Below are 22,518 nucleotides of genomic sequence, written 5' to 3' on the forward strand. Positions count from 1 at the left end.
CTCAGGTTGGCTGAGTTCTTTCTGTGTGTTTCGAGTACTAGGCGCACTCTCCTATTGGTGCAAATACCATGCAGCTCTCTGATTTCTTGATGAGGCTTTTAAATCTCCATTGTTCTATTTCTTACACTTAGGAGAGTGCTGGTCGTGGCTGCTGGCTATGTTGTAAATGTCTGTTGGCTAAAGAAATTTGTCAGCAGAGAAATATTGTTGCTAAGTTCAAACATCTGTAGCTTTTTGCTACATAGAAGGTTAAAGGAATGCTTTCAGATTCTCTTTTACTTTCTTTATTAAAAAATTTTTTAGTTGATTTATTTATTTTGAGAGAGAGAGACAGAGACAGTACAAGCTGGGGACAGGCTGAGAGAGAGGGGGAATAAGAGAATCCCAAGCAGGCTCTGCACTCTCAGCACAGAGCCCAAAGTGGGGCTTGAACCCGAGATCATGACCTGAGCCCAAATCAAGAGTCGGACCCTTAACCGACTGAACCACCCATGTGCTCTCCCCCACCTTTCACTTTCTGAGCAGTTGGCATTTTCTCAATCAGATTGGTGTTAAAGTTGATTACTGGAGTTTAAGAAACGGATGAACGTTGTTATGGGCTCAATATTGGTGTTCCCCCAAATTCATGTGTTGAAATCCTAGCTCCTAATATGATGGTGTTAGGAGGTGGGGCCTGTGGGAAGTGATTATATCATGACAGTGGAGCCCTCACCAATGGGATTAGTTTCCTTATAAGAAGAGACCCCCGTAAGGGCCTGCTTGCTCTCTCTTTGTTCTCTGCCATGTGAGGCTGTTAAGAGAAAACATCTCCAAACTAGGAAGAGAGTTCTTACCAGACACCAATTCTACCAGCGCCTTGCTCTAGTGAGAAGTAAATGTTTATTTCTAAGCCACCCAGTCTATTGTGTTTTGTTATAGCAGATTGACTGAGACATATATGATCATGGTTTAACTTCAAAAAAATTATCTTGAGGTAATTGTAGGTTAATATGTATTTCTAAGAAGTGATAGAGATCCCTTGTATCAGTTTGTACCCTTAACCCAATTTCTCCCGATTATAACATCTTGCAAAACTACAGTACAATATGGCAACCAGGATATTGACATTGATACAGCCAAGATACAGAAATTCCCATCTCCACAAGGGTTTCTTATAGCCAAACCCATCAACTCCCATCAGCTGATAGCTTCCCATCAACTACTCCCTCCTTGACCTCTGGCAATCACTAATCTGTTCTCCATTTCTATAATTTTGTCATTTCAAGAAAATTATATAGGGGCGCCTGGGTGACTCAGTTGGTTAAACGGCCGACTTCACCTCAGGTCATGATCTCGCGGTCTGTGAGTTTGAGCCCCACATCAGGCTCTGTGCTGACCGCTCAGAGCCTGGAGCCTGTTTCAGATTCTGTGTCTCCCTCTCTCTGACCCTCCCCCATTCATGCTCTGTCTCTCTCTGTCTCAAAAATAAATAAATGTTAAAAAAATTTGGGGGCGCCTGGGTGGCGCAGTCGGTTGAGCGTCCGACTTCAGCCAGGTCACGATCTCGCGGTCTGTGAGTTCGAGCCCCGCGTCGGGCTCTGGGCTGATGGCTCAGAGCCTGGAGCCTGTTTCCGATTCTGTGTCTCCCTCTCTCTCTGCCCCTCCCCCGTTCATGCTCTGTCTCTCTCTGTCCCAAAAATAAATAAACGTTGAAAAAAAAATTTAAATAAAAAAATAATTTAAAAAATAAAGAATATTATACAAATACAATCACACAGTATGTAACCTTTTGGGATTTTTTCCCCTCACTCAGCATAATTCTTTGGAGGTTCCAGATTGCTAGATGTGTCAATAGTTTGTTACTTTATCACTGAGTAGTAGCTGGGGGGCGGGGGGGTGGTGGATAGACTCCAGTTTTTTGAACCATTCACCCACTGGGGGACATCTGGGCAGTTTCCAGTTTTGGGCTATTGCAAATAAAGCTGCTATAAACATACATGTCCAGGTTCTTGTGTGAACTTAAGTTTTCATTTTCCCAGAGTGCAATTGCTGAGGTGAAGGGCATTTGTAGATGTATCTTTTAAGAAACTGCCAAACTATTTTCCAGGGTGGCTGTACCACTTTACATTCTCACCAGCAATATTGTTGAGTGACCAAGTTTATTCATATCCTTGCTAGCATTTGGTATTGTCACTGCTTTTTATTTTAGTCATTCTGATAGGTGTGCGAGATAGTTCACTGTGATTTAAATTTGCATTTGTCTAATGGCTAACAAAGTTGAACATCTTCTCATGAAGTTATTTACCACCATATATTCTCTTTGGTGAAATGTCTCTGTACATTTCTGCGCATTTTCTAGTAGGATTGTTTGTTTATTTTTTATTGTTGAGTTCTGAGAGTTCTTTATCATCTACATACTAATCCTTTGTTGGTTGTACAGTTTGCAAATATTTCCTCCCTGTATGTAGTTTTGTCTTTTCATCCTCCTCATATGGGTGTTTACAGGGCAAAAGTTTTTAATTTTGATGAAATCAAATTTATCACGTTTTCCTTATATAGATAATGTTCTCCATATCAAGTCTAAAAATTCTCTGCTTAGTCCTAGATCCCAAAGATTTTTCTCCTCTGTGTTCTTCCCCAAAGTTTTCTAGTTCATATTTTCTGTTTAGGCTTGTGGTTCATTTTGAGTTGATTTTTGGTAACGTACGAAGTTTATCTTACTTGGTGCATCTCCTCTGACCTGGCTCGTCCTGACAGTGCTCCGCTGTGTCCTTGCCCTCAGATATCTACATATACGCCGTGCTCGTGTGCTGTGTGGGGATTCTCAGCGTCCTACTCTTCACCCTGACCATCATCTGGCAGTCTGTGTTTAGCAAGAGGAAATCCAGAGGTAAGCGGATAGATAAGGTCATGTCTGGAATGGGAGCACTACCAAACCACAGACAGGCGGAAGACGTTGGGCAAAGTATAACCTTGTTTGAAAAATGCATCGTGAGTCAGGGATTATTTACCTGTGACTGGTGAGTACAGCGAGTGAGGAGCTGTGTCTCCCTGAGACTCCGCTAAAATCAACTGTGACCACATTTAAATTCCTCTTTTTCTCAGGTCCCTTCCTCCCGTGGTTTCTGGGGGGGGGGGGGGGTGGCCCTTACTCCTCTCATTCTCCTAGAAGGGGCTATGGAGTCAGATGAACCTGGGTTTGATCCCGGCTCTGCCACAGACCGGTTTTAGGTGTATTCCTGAACTGCCCTGAGCTTCAGTTTCCTCATCTGCGAAATGAAATGGGGTAGACACTGCCTTCCTCAGTTAGCACACTGTTGTGAGTGTTATTATTCACAGTACTGGCGCTGTGCCTGGCAGGCAGGTGGGGTTAGGAAGGCTCCGCCCGGCCTGAGTGTTCACTTCCTTCCATCTCCTTTCCTGTTGGCATCCCTGATGCCCGGAATGTGTCCTCAGCCCCTTCTTGCTCTGCGTTTTCTCTCTTAATGATTCCTGTTCTGGGAACGCTGATTCTTCTCTTTCTATGAAGGCTGCCTGCTTTCCCTCTTCAGTCCCCACCTCTCACCAAGCCTCAATGTCACATTTCCACCAGATCCTGTACATTTCCTCTGAAACACCCTCCGGGCTGCACCCCCTTGCGGATTCCCGAAACGGGTGCAGACGCTGTAGCTCCCAGAGATGATGTGGGTGATAGCTGGGCTCTGGAATTAGGCTGGCTCTGGTTCAGATGGGAACTCTTCACTTACCAGCTGATGACTTACCCGCTCTGCCTCACCTTTCCCATCTAAGTAATGGGAATGCAGTAGGGTGCCAGGCTCTTAGGATTATTATGAGGATTAAGTTCAACGACAACAACAAAAACTTTAACACATTCTGACCCTCGTAAGTGCCCTGTGTGTATGATAACTTGTGGTTATGGTTACGCCTAAGCGCAAGGTTACAAAGCTGGGAAGTGTCAGATTTGGTGGCCGCGGTCTAAGGGGACACTCAAACAGGGAAACCAAGCCCTGCTTCCAGAGAGCCTCTCCGCTGAGGCCGAAGTGCGGGCAGGGCTAAGGGGACCAGGGAGGGAGGGGGTACACTCAGGGACCAGCCTGCAGGATGCTGTTTGCAGCACAGAGTTAGGAGACAAGGGGAGGACGGTTCCAGAACTTTCAAGAGCTGTAGCTGTGGGAGAAGGGTCACCAACAGGAGCTGCGGAAGAGGGACCCAGGCGGTGCCAAACCAGGAGGCCGCAGGGAGGGAGCCAAGACTATGCATTCCTCACCCTTTCCTTCTCCCTCCCTCCTCTTCTGCTTTGCTTTGGTCTCACGGACCCCAAGCCAGAGGGCAGGGCCTGGAGGTCAGCCTCCAGGCCAACAGAGATCCTGAGAGGTGCACAGAGACACTTGGCACACTCAGCTCCAGGGACAGAGCAAGGCCCGTGGCCACACCTTTCTCCTTCACAGCTCGTGCCGCTCCCACTGTGCTCCGCACAGTCTCTGTGGAGCCCGAGAGCTGCCTTCATCCTCGCTATCTGCCTGCCTTGTCAACAGAGCCGGGGCTTTCCCAGGCTCCGAGGCTCCGAGACCTTGCCCACGTTTACGGGCTTGCGGCACGTGTTGTACACGTACGGATGCGCTCGCCGCCCTTGCAGACGACGGGAGTCACGGGCCATTCGCCTCCTCCCTTCTCCTTGGAATTTGGCATGCGACAGCTGCTCAACAAATGGGGAACAAATGTGTCTGTGTCCCAGCTGCTTTGCTCCCACCTGTTGGAGTTCGGAAGCCGCCTGGGCAGTCTCCAAGCCCGTTTTGCTCCAAAGACACCTCTGCCCGTGTAAGGAGCATGCTAGAGAAGTGCGCCTTGAGCTGCAGGTTCTGTTAGGCCTTAGGCAGAATCGGGGAAACAAAGCAAGGGAGTTGGTTCAGGAGACATCCTTCCCCTTCAGGGCCAACAAGGCAGACTGAGACACACCCTCCGGGTTTCACTCAGAGCCGCTAGAGACCCAGATCCCAACTGCCCTCGTCCCTCCTGGAGCGGGCAGGACAGCCTCGTGTGCACCTGCACACAGTGTCCGAGAGCCTTACCGAGCTGCCAAGAGCTTCGCCTGGGCGCCTGCGGCAGGCCAGACTGTTGTTGCTCACTCGCTCTTCTACGTTCTTGTGTCATCCTCACCATCTGTCTGGAATGACAGTCCCCACTGCAACCGTTTGAGAGAGAACACAGCTGAGGAGCCTGAAAAGTCCTGAAACAAGGGCGTGGCAGAGGCCACGTCCAGCCTGATCCCGAGCCTTCCACATTTGTCCTCAAGAAAACCTTCGCCATCTGGGGGCCAGCCTTGCCAAGGAATTTCCCTTCAGCCTTCCATGGTGGTTGTTGCTAAGGTCCTTCCTGAACAGCAGTCATAGCTCCCGCAGCTCCTAGGGAGCTGCCCTTCTGTAGCCCTGGCAGGCAGGTCCTGCCCCACGTGGCCTAGGAGCCAGGCACCTCCCCACCACACTGTAGAGCCAAGGACAGAGGACTGTGGTGGGCTCAATGTTACCCCTCAGCTGGACCCCGGAGCCTTAGAGCAGCACTGCCCGGACCTTAAGGAGCAGATGGTTCCCTGGGAAACCTGCTCAAATGAAATTCTGATTCATTACCTCTAATGCGATCCCAGATGGTGTCACCACTGCAGGTGTGAGGCCACACTTTGAGTAGCAAGGCCTTAGAGCCGGTTCTTCTGAACTCTGTCCTACGCTGTCCCTCCCTTCTGTCACAAGTATTCCAAAAGGATCTCATTACTCTCTGGAAATGAAATTCATAGATGAGATATGCTTGCTGAACCCACAAATATAGAATCAGGCTCAGACCCCCTTGTCATATGGACATGGTCTGCGTTTTCTATGCAACCATGTGTGTGTTGGGCCTTCTGCACCCTGGCCACATGGAGGGAGGCTAAGCTCTCTTGCCTGTGTGAGAACCACACAGTGTCCAGGTTCATGGGCTGCTCACATACATGTGCAAAGCAGAGGTGAGCCCAGCACCTGCTCTCCCGCTCCCTTGGCAAGATCTGTCTGAAAAGAGGATATCAGAGTAGCTGTCCCCACTCCTGACGAAATCCCCTGGAGGGGCCCTGAAATAAACAGAGCCCATCCCGGAAGCCGGGAGGCCAGAGGGCCAGTGTCCTTCTCTCTCAGCCTTCCTGCTGCCCTGCCCTCACCCCCGGCCTTGCGCTGCCTCATTTTCCTGGGGTGCTCGTTATTCACGTGAGCTGGACTTAACTGCACCGATGTGTTACTTGCCTTCCACTTCCTCCCAAGCTGTGAATCTTCGTCCTGGCTCTTTGTTAGTGCCAGGGTACCTGGAACTTCATCCCAGGGCCTCTGCAGCTTTGACTCACCCTGGAAAGCACCAATCCTGATGGCTCAGGACCAAGCCCTGAGTTATTCTAATGGTTCCCCAAGCACACTGGTTTCGAATGGCCTTTACTTGTTCAGGAATTAATCCAGACTCGCTGCTTTGAGATGGCCCCAACAATCCCCCAACCTTCTCCGTCTGAGCTTTCAAAAGGGCAGTTTTTAAAAAATGTTCATTTTATTTTGGGGAGAGAAAGAGAGAACGTGAGCAGGGGAGGAGCAGAGAGAAAGGAGGACAGAGGATCCGAAGCAAGCTCTGCAGTGACAGCAGAGATCCTGATGCGGGGTTTGAACTTACAAACCGTGAGATCGTGACCTGAGCCGAAGTCGGATGCTTCATGGACTGAGCCACCCAAGTGCCCCTTAAAAGGATAGTTTTGAAGGCTCACTAGACCCAGATGGAAAGAGAGGGGCTTAACCCTGTTGTCTCTGCTCTTTGTGATATCTTGGTCTCTGCTCTTTGTGATATCTCTGCTCTTTGTGATATGCTGGAACTCTAGCCCTGGAACAGGGCTTCCTAGAGCTTGCCAGATAGATAGCGAGATATCTTGCTAGATAGCCCTGCATCAGGCTCTGAACTAGCAACACAGAGCCTGCTTGAGATTCTCTCTCTCGCTCCCTCTGTCTCTACCCCTACCCCACTCATGCTTCTGTCTTTTCCCAAACAAATAAATACACTTAAAAAAAAGAAACTGTTGGAAATTGTATATTGTTCCTTTTTCTCCTTGAACTTTTATCGTCAAGCCACTTCCACCACAAGATTTTTTCCCACTTTATTACAGTTGTTTTTGTTCATACTTCTCCGTAAAAATGTGTATAAAGATTTTAATTAAGGATTTTAAAATTTCCTTATTCCATAAGTTTCTAGGTTTTAATTGTTTTTGTGTTGAGTTACCAATATTACATAATTAATGAGATCTAGAAAACGGGCATAAAGAATCAAAACTCCATGATGATGTTATCAATTTTGATAATAACCATACGGAGAACATTTCATTGGAAATGTATTTTTATTGAAGTAGATTTGTAGTTTACTTCATATACCCTTGTATGAATTTGCTTAGTAATAGAATTCAGCACCAAATCTATTCCTACTTTTTACATAGATGCTAACCCTGAAATACTTCATTCCGCATAAAAGAAGGCAGGAATGGATGAAGTTTTCTTATACTATTCAGTACTTTGTGTACTACGGAGTTACATGTCCGAAGTCATATAGTGATCAGTCATTGAAAATGATTTTTAATACTCTCCCAGCTGACAACTGGATTAGGTTATTATTTAATCCTTGCTGAAAGCAAAGTATTGGAAACTTCTCTGCTGGTGAAAGGTTTAGATGCCCAGCCATTGGTCATTTGCTTTCTCAACACCGGCACCAAGGTTTCAAATCATTTCTTGTTTGGTGCCTACTATTTACCCTTAGGACAAGTCTCCATAGTACAAGCCAGGATGGGTGAGAGGCGTGCGTTCAATTTTGTGCAGAGAAAGGATGATGTGATGAGGAGGGAGGGAAAGGAATACAGCCAGAACTCAGGCATGTTTCAGGAGAATGAATTCTGAGGAAAGAATACCATGGTAGGTGAGGATCTAGAAACTGCTTTCCTCAAAACTGCCTTTCCTAAGAGTACCCAATGGTGTGCAGATCCCAGACTAATGATCACTGATCTATTTAATACATCTAGAGTAATTCCAGGAATATATGAATTGTTCGGTAACTACTAACTGTGGTTCTATTATTGCTGCATCTGGAAGTTATCCCGCACAGAGCAGGTGCTCAGTAAACAGAATGCAGAAGGAATGTACGTACTAATAAGGGGTTGGAACAGGTGAACCTAAAGAACCCTCTCTAACATTGAGATTCTGTCATGCTGGTCTGGAACCTGCCCTGGTCACCTGCAGGACAGATCACGCCAAAGTGTCATAGCTTAAAACATCAATGATTTTATTTGCTCACAATTCCATAGGTCAGCACTTTGGGCTGGGCTTAGCTGAGCAGTTCTTCTGGTCTTGGTTGGAGTCGCTCCTGAAGCTGTGGTCTTCTGGTGGATGAGCTGGGGCCTGGCTGCTTTGGGGCATCAGCTGGGGGGACTTGTGTCTGTTCCATGCGGTCTCATCTTCTAGTAGGCCAGCCAGGCTTCTTTATGTGGTCACAGAAGAGTTTCCTATGACAAGAGAGAGAAAGTGAGCAAATATCAGGGCACAAGGGCCTTTTATGCCTTTGCTTGTGACATATTGGTTATTGTTTCATTGGCCAAAGCACATCTGGTGGCCAAGCCCTGGGTCAGTGTGGGAGGGACTTTCACAGGAGTATAGTTAGATACAGGTAGGTATGATTCATGGGGCCATTGGTGTAATGATCTACACCCAACTCCAGGGCCTATGGCTTTACTTCTGCTTGAGATGAACTCAGTTGTGAGCATAGAATGAACACTTATTTGGATAGCTTCCTGAGTATTCTTATATTTCCTCTGCAGCTAAAATCTGTTTTTTTTTTCTCAATGAGACCTACTGTGGAGGATGTCTTGCTCTAAGACTGTTTTTCCAAGGACCCCCACTTAGTCCTGGAAGAGCACTGATCAGAGAATGAAAACCCATATTACAGAGAGGAGCACCTAAGTGGAAATAGGTTTCCCCAAAAGGCTTTCTCATGACTGAGGTAAAACTTTGAAGTTGGGTGACTCTGTTACTCTAGGACCTTTCAGGTTAGAACCCACCTCAACCTAGCTTGGCAAAAAAAAAAAAAAAAAAGAATGTTTTGGGTTAACAAACTAGGAGGTCTGGGGTATATGGCTTCATGCCTGGCTCAATCCAGGAGTATAACACTATCAAGTCACTGCAGTGTCCCAACTATAGTTCTGCTGTACTCATCCACAGAGAAATATGAAAGCCCCAAGAGGTGACTTGTATCAACATCTGGGCAACATTTGGGCACCTGCATTTCCTGGTGATTCCTGGAGCTTCTATATCTAAAGTAACATTTATTTACCATCTTCTTCTTCTTTTTTTTTTTTTACAGTGAGACATTATTTGGTGAAATGTCCTCAGAACAGGTAGGAATATTTTCTTTCTTTCTTCAAATGAAACTGTTTGATAGTTTACTTTCTATCGATATTACCAAGAAATTGGTTAAATATGTATCTTTACCTAGGGGGTCTGCATGTTGGTCTGCACGTTGGCCTCAAAATGTGTGTCCTTCATGCCCTTGCATGTGTCTAGATTCCATGCTCTGGTTATCACCCCCAGAGGGTCCAAAGAAAATATGGCTCATGCTGGTTCAACATACATGCTGGAGGAGGCTTGATGCCTGCTTTTGGAGAACCGTGTCCCCTGTTTAGGAAGAGGCTAGCAGCTTGGACTGAACCACTTTGATGCCTTGTGACCACAATTCTCCTAATTCCCTTTCACCAATGTCTGCTTGTCCTATGCCCCACTATGCAGAATGTGGCCATTAATAATATATGTGGTAAGATGCTACCTTTCTAGCTTGTGGAATACACCTTACAGGAAACATAACAGTTATATTAGATATTGCAAACTCATACTGTTTAGAAACTTGACACTTCTGGTCTAGACACAATGGCATAGGTCAATTTCTCCCTGCTCTTCCCTGCGAAGCACAACCATAAACCCTGAAAATAATATCAGAGACAACCAAAGGAGGACTCAAAGGTGGTAAGAAAAAAATTATGAGAGCCAAAGACAAAGAAAAAAATCCTAAAAAGAATCAGAGAGAAACCATACGTGACCGACATTTGTGCAAACACAAATTTGAATGACAGTGAATTTTTCATCTGAATCCATGAAAGGCATAAGGACCACCAGCAGTGGTAGAAGGGGGATCATGTGACTTGGAGCAGTGTGCAATGCTCACGTTCAGCAGCATTGTCAGTGGAGGTGACCTTTTTAGGGGTATCGAGCAGGGAGGTCCAATGACTTGACTAGCCTGAACGTTTGGTCACATTTGGGGCAAGTGTGTTTCTGGCTGAGGCAACGTGCATGTGCAGTGGAGAATGGAGAACACCCAAAAGAAGAGAAAAATACCATGCAAATAGTAACAATAAGAGGGATGGTAGTTAAATTAATAGCAGATGAGACATAATTTAAGGCAAGAAATATTACTGGAGACCAAGAAGGAAATTTCAAATTATGAAAGAACAATACACCAGGAAGATACAACACATATAAATGTATATGGGCCTAACAACGGAGCCTCAACACACATGAAGAAAAATAGAAAAGTGAAAGATGAAATTGATGATTCTAGAATAAGGCTGGATATTTCAAGATCCACTCTCAATAATTGATAGAATACCTAGACAGAAATTCAAGGGCACAGAAGATCAAGCAATTTGACCTGACACATAGAGTAGGAATACTCTACCCAATGACCACCTACCACACCTTTCAAGTGCACTGGGAGTATCCTCCAGGATAGACCAGATGCGAGGCCAGAAAACAGATTTGTATAAACTTAAAAAGTTTATGTATGTAAGAAATCATACAAAGTTTGTTCTCTAAGCAAAAGAATTAAATATAAATTAATGACAGAAAGAAATCTGGGAGAATCCCAAATGTTCTGAAATTTAAAACAACACACTTCTAAATAATATGAAGAAGAAATTATAAGAGAAATTAGAAAATATTTTGAACTGAAAAGAAATGAAAACAAAACACATGAAAACTTACAAGATACGCTGCTAAAGCAGTGCCTAGAGAAAGAATTATGGCTTTAAATGCCTGTATTAGACAAGAAGAAAGATCTCAGATCAATACCCTAAGCTTTCATCATAAGTAACTAGAAAAAGAAGAGCAAGTGAAATCCATTGTAAGCAGAAGAAAGGATATAATAAAGATTAGAGCAGAAATTGATGACAGGGAAAACACACACACACACACACACACACACAGAGAAAAAAATCAATAAAACCAAAAGTTGGTTCTTTGAAAAGATCAATAGAATTGACAAATCTTAAGTTAGACTGTACATGAAAATAAAAAAGAAAAAGCCAATTACCAAATCAGGAAGAAAAAAGGGAATCGCTACAGACTCAAAAGTTAACAGCATTATAAGAAAATATTATGAACACTTTTATTCTAAAAAATAAGACAACATAAATGAAATAGAAAAACTCTTAGAAAGACACAAATTATCTAAATTGATTTAAAAAGACAGCTATAATCTGAATAAACCTATAATAAATCAAGAAATTGAATTCTTAGCTAAAATCTTTCCAACAAGAAAAGCCCAGGCCCATGTTGCTTTACTGGTGAAATATATCGAGAATTGAAAGAAAAAATAATACTAATCCTTCACAAATTATTTCAAAAAGTTTGAGAAAGCAGTCTTTTCAACAAATAATGCTGGGAACTCTTACAATTCAATAATAAGATGACAAATAACACAAAAATGGACCAAAGAAAAGATATTTGAATAGATATTTTCCTGAAGAAGGTATATAAATGGCTAACAAATTCACAAAAATATATTCCGTTTCATTGGTCATTAACTGGTACAAATACAACTACAATGGCTGTAAAAAGACAATGATGTCAAGTGTTGGTGAGGATGTGGAGAAACTGGAACTCTGTTCATTGCAGGTGGGAATGTAAAATGGTGTAGCTGCTTTGGAAATCAATTTGGTAGTTTCTTAAAACATTCAACATAAACTTACCATATGATTACCCAGAGATTTGACTCGTAGGTATCTGCCCAAGAGAAATGAAAGCATATGTCCACACAAAGACATCCATGCAGTTGTTCACAGCAGCTTTGTTCATAATAACCAGGAGATGGAAACAATCTGAATGTAGCCATCAATTGATGAATGGATAAACAATATTTAGTAATCCGTTTGATGAAATACAATGCGGTAATAAAAAGGGACAAACTGCTGATACATTCTGCACATGGATGAACTTCAGAAACATTATGCTAAGCGAACTAAACCAGATGCAAAAAATATGTATTGTATGATACCATTTATCTGAAATGTCCAGAAAAGGATAAATTTATAGGAACTGAAAAGAGTTGCTTAGGGCTGAGGGTAGGCATAGGAATTAACTATAAATGAGCAAGAGGGAAATTTGGGGGGTAATAGAAATGTTCCAAGACTGTAGTGTAGTGATGGTTGAGTCATACACTTGAGATCAATGACTTTCATGGGGAGTAAATAATGCCTCGATAAAGGTATTTGTTTCTTCTTAAAAGTATGTGCCCCCCCCCCACAGAGCCCTAAGGACTGGCATTTCAGATATGGGGGGAGGTTATGGCTGGGGAGCCCAGAGGCTGTGAGGAGCCAGCCTGCCGGTGCTTCTCAGGATTTGCCTGCTGTGATCTACTGTGTCCCTTGCCTCGCTAACAAGGAGTGCCATTTGGGCCCCTCCCTTCCTCTCCGTTTGGTAATAGGGGTAAGACATGCTCCTACTCTGAGCTGGTACCAAGGCTAGACATATAGTAAGGGTGTCACCCTAGTCTTGTGGGCCTTAGAGTTTGGTCACCCCCGGCCGTGGGATACCTACCAGAGGTCAGTGATGACCACAAAGTCCCATTCAGATGCCACCCCGCTACCAGCTGGTGCTGTCTGTGAATCTGTGAGTGCCTGAGTTAAGCTCTCTCCATGGGCATGTCTCCTGTCGGGCCAGCCACAGATCTACCTCTGGAAAGCCTGTCTTTACTCCACTGCACCCCAGGACCATGTAGGGGTGCCCCGCCGACTTGTATTCATCTTCCCAATTAGGACCTCAGGCTGATTTGACTCAGTGCAGCCCAGATTCCTTGCTAGTGAACTGGTCGGTCCCTTGCCTTTCAACTGGTTCTGGCCTGAATTGTGCTCTGCCTCTGCAGCCCACACAGAGGCTCCTTCTGTCCCTGTCGTGTTGGGGCCTCCCGACCCCAGCTCCATCCGTGCAATGGCAGTGGGAAGCTGGGCCCCTGGAGTCTCAAGCTATTATTGGGATAAATGTCCTTCTCTGTCCTCTGACCACTTCCTCCTAAGGGAGAATGGGCAGAGAGCACAGGACCAGGGCAGGATGCCAGGAACGGAAACCCTTAGGCAGGGGAGGGACCCTCAGGAAGAGGCCACATGCTGGCACTGTGGCTGCGGTCACCAAGAGGAGGGCCTACCAAGTGACTGGGACAGACCTGGAGGCTCTAAGGGATTCCATGACTTATTGCGAGAAGTTCATACTGAAGGAAAGCGAGTCTCATTTTGAATATGTGCCATCCCCAAAGTCAGAAGTTGCTATCCCCTGGGAGGGGGTGGCCCTGATTTGGGGGTTGGGAAACTGTTTCCTTCCCATGGCTAAGTGCTCTCCTGGAACAGAAAGCTGGGCCAGAGCATCTCAGGGTTCTGTAAGATTTTTCAGCTCCCTAAAAGCAGCTCGAGGAGTGAGCATAATACTCATGGTATCATGAGTCCCGGAAAGGCAGATTTGAAATGAAATGCCACCAACTGCATAGAGCCCCACACCATGACACCTTGTCCACAGATGCAGATGCCTTCTTTCCTGTAGGTCAAGTTTAAGAAAAGTTGCCAAGAGGATGGCCGTGGGCACCAAAAAGGCAGTTCCCAAACAGTAGATCTGTTGTTTGACCTCTTCTTACAGGTTTGAGATAACCAAGTATTTGCAGATGGGAGAAATTGAAGTGCACATTATGTTCCCTGTGCCAACAGCAGTTCCGACGGAAGATATCCAGGCTTTCTTCATGTTCTCTGGTGTGTGTGCTCTCTCATGGATGAACAGGGGCACAGACTATTTATATGCTGGATAAGTTATAGGCATAGCATTACTGTGGTTTGTGAGCTTTGTTTAAAGCACTTTTCAGTTTTTTCTGAACCATCAGAAATTTTTTTTTTTTTAAAAAACATACCCTGACAGTCGAAGTATGGGATTTAATTAATAATTGACTGGTTCAGAACCTTAGTGTGAAGGCAGAGGTGATTTCAAAGGGAATCTAAAGATACCGGCTCTGAACTTAGATGTGTAACTACTCACTTCATTTCCATAATACTGAATAGTGGTAAGATTATGGAATTTGTTTTTTCTGTGAAAGGTAATCTTCTGTGATGCTGAAAGATTCTGGGGCCAGGCTGCCTCGGTTCAAATCTGGGTTCTGCCACTGATTGCTGTGTGCCTTTGGCCAGCTTTGCCACCTCTCTGATGAAAGGGGGGGGAAGCTGGCACATAGTGTTGTTGGCAGGATTCGATGAGTTAGTCTGTGTGAAGTGCTTCTGATGGTCCTGGTAAATGGTGAGCTCTATGCAACTGGTTTTTGTTATTATTCAGTCACACTTGGGTGATTCTTTTGTAAGGGATTTCTTGTAAGGCCCGTAGGGCAAGGATAAAATAGCGCACAGCCCATGCCCTTCAGTGCTGCATCAAATGGGAGACCTAGAGAAACAAAACCATGGCAGCATGCAGGTGGTGCCCACCAAGCTGTCATGGGCACCCAGATGAGGTGCTCCTAACCCCATCCCAGGGCTCTGTGGTTGGTAAGGAAAGCTTCCTGGAGGTGAAATTCAGGCCAAGTATTGAAGGAGGAGGAAGAGTGTTTCAGAAAAGGGTTGGGCGGGGGGCAGTGGGGGGGAGGCAGCACACGGAAGTGGGGAGGGAGAGTGGGTGAGAGGCTGGGAGGATGAGGTCACTTGGTCCATGATGGTGAGGAGCCTTGCAGGTGCAGGGCAGAGCAGCAGGGAGGAGAGGCTGGAGGGGGTGGCAGGGCCAGATGCCAGGGGATGGGCACAGGGCTAAGCATCGACACATAGCATCTTCTTCATTCCTCACCACAACCCCAAGAGTGGGTGGTGTGATGGTCCCATTCTCCAGATGAAAACTGATATGAAGAGTGTGGCTTGTGGTGAGGTCTCTGCCAGGCAGAGGTGGAGACGCGAGGATGCCAGCCCGGGGCCACCTGGCTCCAGGACTAATGCACTGTCCCAGACACACCGGGAAGCTCGGACATGGTTGTGAGCACTTCGGGGTTGGCATGCACACAGGTCAACGAGGAGGAGACACTAGAGAGAGTCAGGGCAATGGAAGCAGAGTGGGAAGGGTGTAGCCACAGATGCCGGGGAGGGCGGTGGCTGCCCTGCGTCCCCCTGACTTTGAGAAGCCAATGTGCTCTGGTTATAGGCATCGATTTGCAGATGTGCCAGCCATTATTGTTCTTTGCTTGGGTTTTAGCCCACACGTGTGCCGAATGCCTCCCCTCTGGCCACGTTCACCTGAGCAAGCAAGGTGGCGAGGGCCGGATAGCAGATGCGGCCGTGTGGCTCCTGGCCCCCGTCCTGCATCCCTGACATCCTTGCTGTGCCTCTTATCCTCACCCCACCCCAGCTCTCAGGCTCGGTGTCCCTCCCTAGTCCCCAGGCAGAGGAAGGCATGAGGAAGACCGACCTGTGAGATGGAGCCTGGTGGTTATTCCTGGCATCATGTAAAAAACATTCCGCCCAGGGGCGCCTGGATGGCTCCGTCGATTGAGTGACCGACTTTGGCTCAGGTCATGATTTCACTGTTCGTGAGTTCGAGCCCCACATCGGGCTCACTGCTGTCAGCTCAGAGCCTGCTTTGGATCCTCTGTCCCCCTCTCTATGTGCCCCTCCCCATTTCACGCTCACTCTTTCAAAAATGAATAAACATTAAAAAAAAAATCCCACCTGGATTTGGTGTTAGCTGAAGCCGTGCCACCCAGCAGCTTGACCTTGGGCCACTCGAGAATTTTTCACCCTCCACAAAATGGGTGCAAATTTGCTTTTGTCCTTATTGCTCAGGGTCGTGAGGATTCAGTGAGATAGCAGTGGCTGTGGGCTAATTCCTCATAATTACTCACGGTGTGCCCATGTACCTCCACTTGTGAACACTTTATGGGATTTATTTCTAATCTTCATAAAACCCTGCAAGGCACAAATTAGTCTCCCCAGACTAAGAACAGGAATAAAACTGCCAACTGTTAGATAAATAGCTAGCCCTCTGTACTATTTACGAACCTTCTGATTCCAGGTGACAGGAAGCTAGCACAGATGGTGTTACCTAGGAAGGGACTTGGCTGGCTCATCTGACTAGGGGTGCTGCAGTGGTTGGGCCCCAGGGAAGCTCCGTCTGGGAGACACAGTGTTGTTGGGGTGATGGCGTCTATTCCCAGCCTGTCTCTGGGCAGTGCTGCTTCAAGGATTGGCGTATCCCCAGGCCAGGCTGGCTCCCCTTGGGAAGAGAAAGGTGGGAGCAAGTGCTTTCCCACCTGGCCTAATGAAGGAATTGTCTCACTTCCTGACCAGCAAATACAACCGCACCCTGGTGGTAGGGGACCGGCCTGAACCAAGCATGGTGGCCAGAGGATGGGTGGGGCCAATCCCACGCAAACACATACCCTCAGTGGTGCGGGCGATAGATGCAGGGCATGTAACCCCAGTGACCTCTCTGCCATTTTTCTTATGACCCAAGACGAGAACACTGCATGGAACCACTAAATATTAATGAGGCATGATCTTACCAGTTCGTATTCATAGATCTTAAATTCACAAACAAAACCAGTGGCCCGGCAAAGCTTCTGTGCAGGCTTCACAAAGCCGGCAGGGACTGCAACGGAGAGCTTTAACAACGGGGCCCCAGCAGAACCTCTCAGGTTGTGTAAGCCATTTATAATAAAAGGCCATGGAGGCTGTGGACAGGGAGGCGCTTTGGCAGCTCCCTCACAAGGGAGCAGCGTTATTCTGATGCTGCTTGGAACGTGCATGCAAAAACCCCATAGGGTAGAAGCAGCAGAGAAGAATACACCTTGACCGCCAAGGGTCTGCCGCTCTTTTCTAGATGCACCGGTTCTGGCTCAGGTTACAGAGAACTCTGTCATGTCTGGCTCCCTATTCAAGGACTCTGAGAGAGATTCCATAATAATGATGGTAATAATACTGGTAAGATAATGCAGTAGGTGAAGCCCATTAAACGCTCATTGTGTACTACATGTGGTTTTATGTTCTTGGCATGTCATATAAAAAAGAGTCATTTCAAGGGAGTCACCGTGAGCGGGTGGTACCCTTTGTCCATCTTGAGAGTGGAGTTCTGCAGCTTTGAGCAGCTCCCGGCATGTGGTAGCCATTAACCTTGAGTAGTCCAGTGGCATGGGAAACCCACAAAGCACGCTCCAAAGCCTAGAGAGAGAGGTTGGGAAATTTGCCCTATTTGCACGAGTCATTGGCCTTTCTCAGTGGCAGCCAACCTGAGGAGGGGGGCTGTAATTGTGCTCCTCCCCCCTCCCCCAGCTTATTGAGATATAATTGACTGTAACTGATAATGACAGTGAGTGGCCGCCATAGTTGTTGAGATCAGCGTTCCTCCTTCAAGATTCTACACTTGAAGCTGCGGGGTACAGGGTTAGGGGGTGACGAGTGGGCTGCATGAAATCTTGGAAAAAGGAGCACAGAGCTGCTTGGCAAGGAGCTCGTGATCCTCTGGGGACCTGTATCAGGCATCGGCATTGTCAAAACAGAGCTATGTGGGCAGGAGGAAAGGAAGCACATGGACATTTCTGCAGATAAAACAGGCAGCTAAAGCAATGACTTTCAAAGACAGCGTGGAGAAGAAGGGCTCGAGGGGTGGGGTGGGGTGGGGTGGGGAGAATGGCTCCAGGAAGCAGGCCTGGGGCAGGTGTGGGCAGGACCAGAGCCCGAACACCTTCCTCAGCCCCACTCACGGAGGGCTTTCTGAGCTGAGTTCTTTTGATTGACAGACAACACTTGGCATGAGAGTTCAGAGAGCAGCAAATCCCCTTGCAGCACATGACAGACAGCTGTGTGCCCAGGGACAAGGGTGCCTGCTCATTCAATAGGAAACAAGATTAAACAGACCTTAAGAAAGCATTTTGATTCATAGTTCCTATTTTGAGGCACAAAGATTTCCCGGGACCGAAGGAAACACTTGGCCTCTGGGCGCGCGAGGGTTGGATGTACGAAAGTCCCTCAGCGTTAATGGTTAGCTGTACCTCTAGTATTATCCCAGAGACAGGTGGGTGTTAGGACAGTCACTGATGTGTGGGTGAGGACTCGTATGCCACAGGCACTGTGGTTCAATATGAGGGGTGCTTTGATCTCACATTTAGTTATGGAAGCAAGATGTGGCTGGGTCTTAGTTATAATTTTGTTCTTGGGTGGGATCAGCTCAGTTTGTGCTATCGTATTGTTTTTTTCTACTCCCGAACACTCTTAGCTATAGAGTAGAGACACCAGATTTCCACATGGCCAACCTACCCCCTCCATTTTGACAGGTGACATCACTTATTCCAGAGAATTCCAGGTATAGGAATTGTGCTCCCCTCCTCCTCTGTCCAATCCTAGGCCAAGACGGCCCTTGGTCTTGGGCACCAGCCACAGCTCTTGCCTCCAAGTCCCCAGCGCTCTAGTTGGGCCCTCTTCCTCCCACCCAGGCAGGGCTTTAGCTGCTGTAACAGTCCCAGATTTAGTACAGACTTAAATGCAATGGAATGCTGATATCGCCTTTCAGTACCTTCTCTTTAGGGAGCTGGTTTAAGCCCAGAGCAGCCATCGTGGATCTGGCTTGATTTACCCTCTTCCTGTCCTAGTTTTCTTCTTCTCTGTTGTCTGGGCTGTGCCCAGAATCCTTGCTTCAGGGCCAAGGAGGCAGGCCGCCCTGGATCAGATCCCACGTCTCCCGCCTGGACCTCTCCGAGGCTTCATTTTCCCATCTGGGAGGGTCGGAGATTATGGATATTGTGCACTTTTCCCAGTGCTTTGCCTAGGATAGAGACACACGTAGCTCTTATTAACTGAAGTTCGGCGAAGTGTAGTTGCTCACAATTTGTTCGATACCTAGCAAAACCCAGGTTGCCTGCTCCATCCGGTGTCCTGGGGCTGCTTGGGGGTACAGCTTCTCCCTCCTCCTTACCCACCTGCTGTGTGCTGTGCTGGTTCTTAGATAACACAGCTGTACCTGTGGCAACAGGAGGGCATGCTGTACTATCTTGGGCAGAAAGATTTTTTTGATCAACGTGTAAGTTGAAACTGGTAGACCTCAGGGCTGAGACATGGTGCCAGGAGATACCCAGGTGGCGACATGATCCTCCCTGGGTAACACTGTGAAGCATCACCCACTGCACTCATGCACCAGAGATCTGGGTCAGTGCCCCTGAGCTGCTTCATGTCCTGTCTACGTTAAGCCGTGCCAGCCAATCTGACCCTAATAATAACCCTGTGAGTTAGATTGCAAGTGTACTTCTCCCCATTTTACAGATTGGGGGATGGAGGCCCAGGAAGTGAGTGACTTATCCAGGGTCACCTCTCTCATCAGAGTGGAACCTGCTTTAGCGCAGGCCTTCTGCCCCTTGTCCAGTGCCCATTCACCGGATCCAGCCACCATGTGCCACAGAGCAGAGGTGCCCAGCTTTCGTGGGAGGGAGACGCCTATGAGAGGTGTCTGGGCCAGATGTTTGCACCTGTTACAATACCTCCCACGTGTGCCAGCCACGCAGCCCTTGTGGGAACCAGAAAGAAAGAAAGCACTGCTTTCCAATCGCACATGTCTCTCATTTAGATGGAGTTTCTGGCCTGTTTTCTATCTGTTTTGGTTTGACTGGCTCCAGCAATGCTCACTCCCTTGTGTCTGGGACAAAACACAGTCCTGTTCCAACCTAAGGTATAGAATAACTTTCCTGTAAGTGAATCATAAAGTGGACTTTTCTTTGTCGAAAATTTCGACCAGTCTTGCTGGCTCATTGGGAGAAATAATATTTTGCGAGAGAAATCATCTGTCACGTCACTGGGGTGACTCATTGTATATGAATTCCCATCATTGAAGTATGAATTAGGGCTAAATTTAGTTCACTGTAGTTTTGCTGTTTTGAAGGAAAATGGTGATGACAAAGCAGATCTTTTTTAGCTTACTGAAAGCCCTGGGTCTGATGGCATACATTTATATAAATGATGTCCCCGAACTTTCACTTTATATTAAAGAGCTAAAGAACTAAGTCCAAGAAAAAAGAAGAGGAAGGAGGAAATATTTGATTCTGCAGGGTTTGAGGTACAACTGGCAAGGACGATCCAAGCTCAGAGGCAGTAGGCAAGAAAAAAAAATATTGAATAATTTAACAAAAAGAAACAGATCACTGTGCGTTAATAGGAAGCCAAAATTCAAAGGGAATTGGGAGGAATGTTTGCACTAAATACGTCCGGCTGATGTGAAAGGTGTGTGCCAATCTTTAAGAAAACTCGAGACCCTAATAAATAATTACAGATGTCCACACATCATTCGTAAAAGAGGAAACGTGAGGAGACAAACGCTGGAAATGTTCATCCTCACGAACAGTCAGAGAAATGCAAGGAAAAGGGAGATCCCGTTGTTATCCATTGAGTAGTTTTTTTAAGCCGATAAACCAGGTGTTAAAGAGGATGAAAACAAATCTCCTCATCCGTTGACCGAGTGGCTCTGAAGTAGGGCTAACTTGTTGGAAATCATTCTGACAGTGCAAATTAAATACACTTTAAAATGGTCCTCCTCCACGAACTAGTAATTCCAGCTCTAAGAATCTAACCTGACACAAAAGTCTAAGAGTAGAAAACCATTATGCACAAATACATTTATAACAACATTACTCACGTGTCAGGTATTACTGAGATGCCAGGGAACGGTTGAGTACCGTGGCCTACCTGTCTTCTCACCGGAACAGTGTCAAGATGTCACAATGTGGAGAACACAACTTAGGTAAGAAGAAGGGTGCAAAATTATGAAACAGTGTGACAGTAACACACAGTGTGTAAAAAACAAGGAAGAGTTGAAACTTGTGTTCACACAAAAACCTGGACACAGACGTTTATGGAAGCTTTATTCATAATAGCCCAAACTGGGAAGCAACCAACATACCCTATGGTAGGGGATTGGATTTGGAAGACGTGGTATGTCTAGACAATGGAATATCATTCAGCGCTAAAGAGGAATGAGCTAGCAAGCCAGGAAAAAACATGGAGGAAACTTAAGTGCATATTACTATGTGAAAGAAGCCAATCTGAAAAGGCTACATAATGTATGATTCCACCTATATGACATTCTGGAGGAGACAAAACTATGGAGACAGTAAATAGATCAGCGGTTGCCAAGGGTTGGGTGGGGGGCGGGGAGCAGGAGGAATGACTAGGTGGAAAACGGAGGGGTTTGTGGCAGTACCACTATTCTTTATGATACCGCAGTGGCGGATACATTGTCCAAACCCATGGAACTCACCAAAGTGAGCCCTAATAGAAATTATGGACTTTGGGTGCTAATGATATATTGATGTAGGTTCATCACTTATAACAAATGTCCCACCATGGTGAGGGGTGTTGATAATGGGGGAGGCTGTGCCTGTGCGGGGGGCGGGGTGGGGGACATATGAAAAATCTCTTACCCTTTGCTCAGTTTTGCTGTGAACCTAAAACTTCTCTAAAAAAAAATAAACAAAGTCCATTAAAAAAATTAAACAAGAAACAGGAAAAAGACTGGAAATATTTAAGAAGGTTGTGTTTTGGTTAGGATAGACTTATTTATTTTCGTTTTTTTCCTCCATGCCTGTAATTACCATTTGAAAACATGAACATGCATTAATTTATAATGGAAAGAAGAAAAAATAAACGTTTCAAGGGTTTAAAGCTATGAGATGAAGCTGTACATGTGGTTGTGTATTTAAGCAATTCTGAGAGTTTTTGATCCCTTGTTTCCTCTTAGTGGTCAGCGTTTTGTAAACGCACATTCCTTTGGGATATCTGTGAGTTTACACAGTTGACCCTGCACTCTAAACTCATGGCTGGTTAGAGTTTCCGTTCCCAGTAAAAATAAGCCATCTTTGGGGAAACTCAGTGTGATCTATATTCTTGGAATTTTTCCCACAATGTGTGGGTCAATCTTTGTTCATTTAAAAAATTTTTTTAAATGTTTATTTATTTTTGAGAGATAGAGACAAAGCACGAGTGGGGAAGGGGCAGAGAGAGAGGGAGACACAGAATCCGAAGCAGGCTCCAGGCTCTGAGCTGTCAGCACACAGCCCGACGCGGGGCTTGAACTCAGGAATGGTGAGATCTTGACCTAGGCTTAACCGACTGAGCCACCCAGGTAGCCCCAATCTCTGTTCATTTTTAAAACCCTAGGACAATGTTAGAAGAGCCTACCTTCTTTTATTAAATAT

General features: G+C 46.2%; 1 protein-coding gene across 1 annotated transcript in view; it reads left to right on the forward strand.

Moving 5' to 3' along the window:
- Positions 1–22,518, forward strand: part of VSTM4 (V-set and transmembrane domain containing 4) — a 99,356-nt gene that overhangs the window by 38,951 nt on the left and 37,887 nt on the right. The window contains exons 4-5 of the mRNA XM_030335443.1: positions 2,762–2,869; positions 9,376–9,409. Coding sequence (XP_030191303.1) covers positions 2,762–2,869; positions 9,376–9,409 — 142 coding nt within the window. The remainder of the gene's footprint in view (positions 1–2,761; positions 2,870–9,375; positions 9,410–22,518) is intronic.

Source organism: Lynx canadensis, chromosome D2, assembly GCF_007474595.2.
Source record: "Lynx canadensis isolate LIC74 chromosome D2, mLynCan4.pri.v2, whole genome shotgun sequence".
NCBI classification, from domain to species: domain Eukaryota; kingdom Metazoa; phylum Chordata; class Mammalia; order Carnivora; family Felidae; genus Lynx; species Lynx canadensis.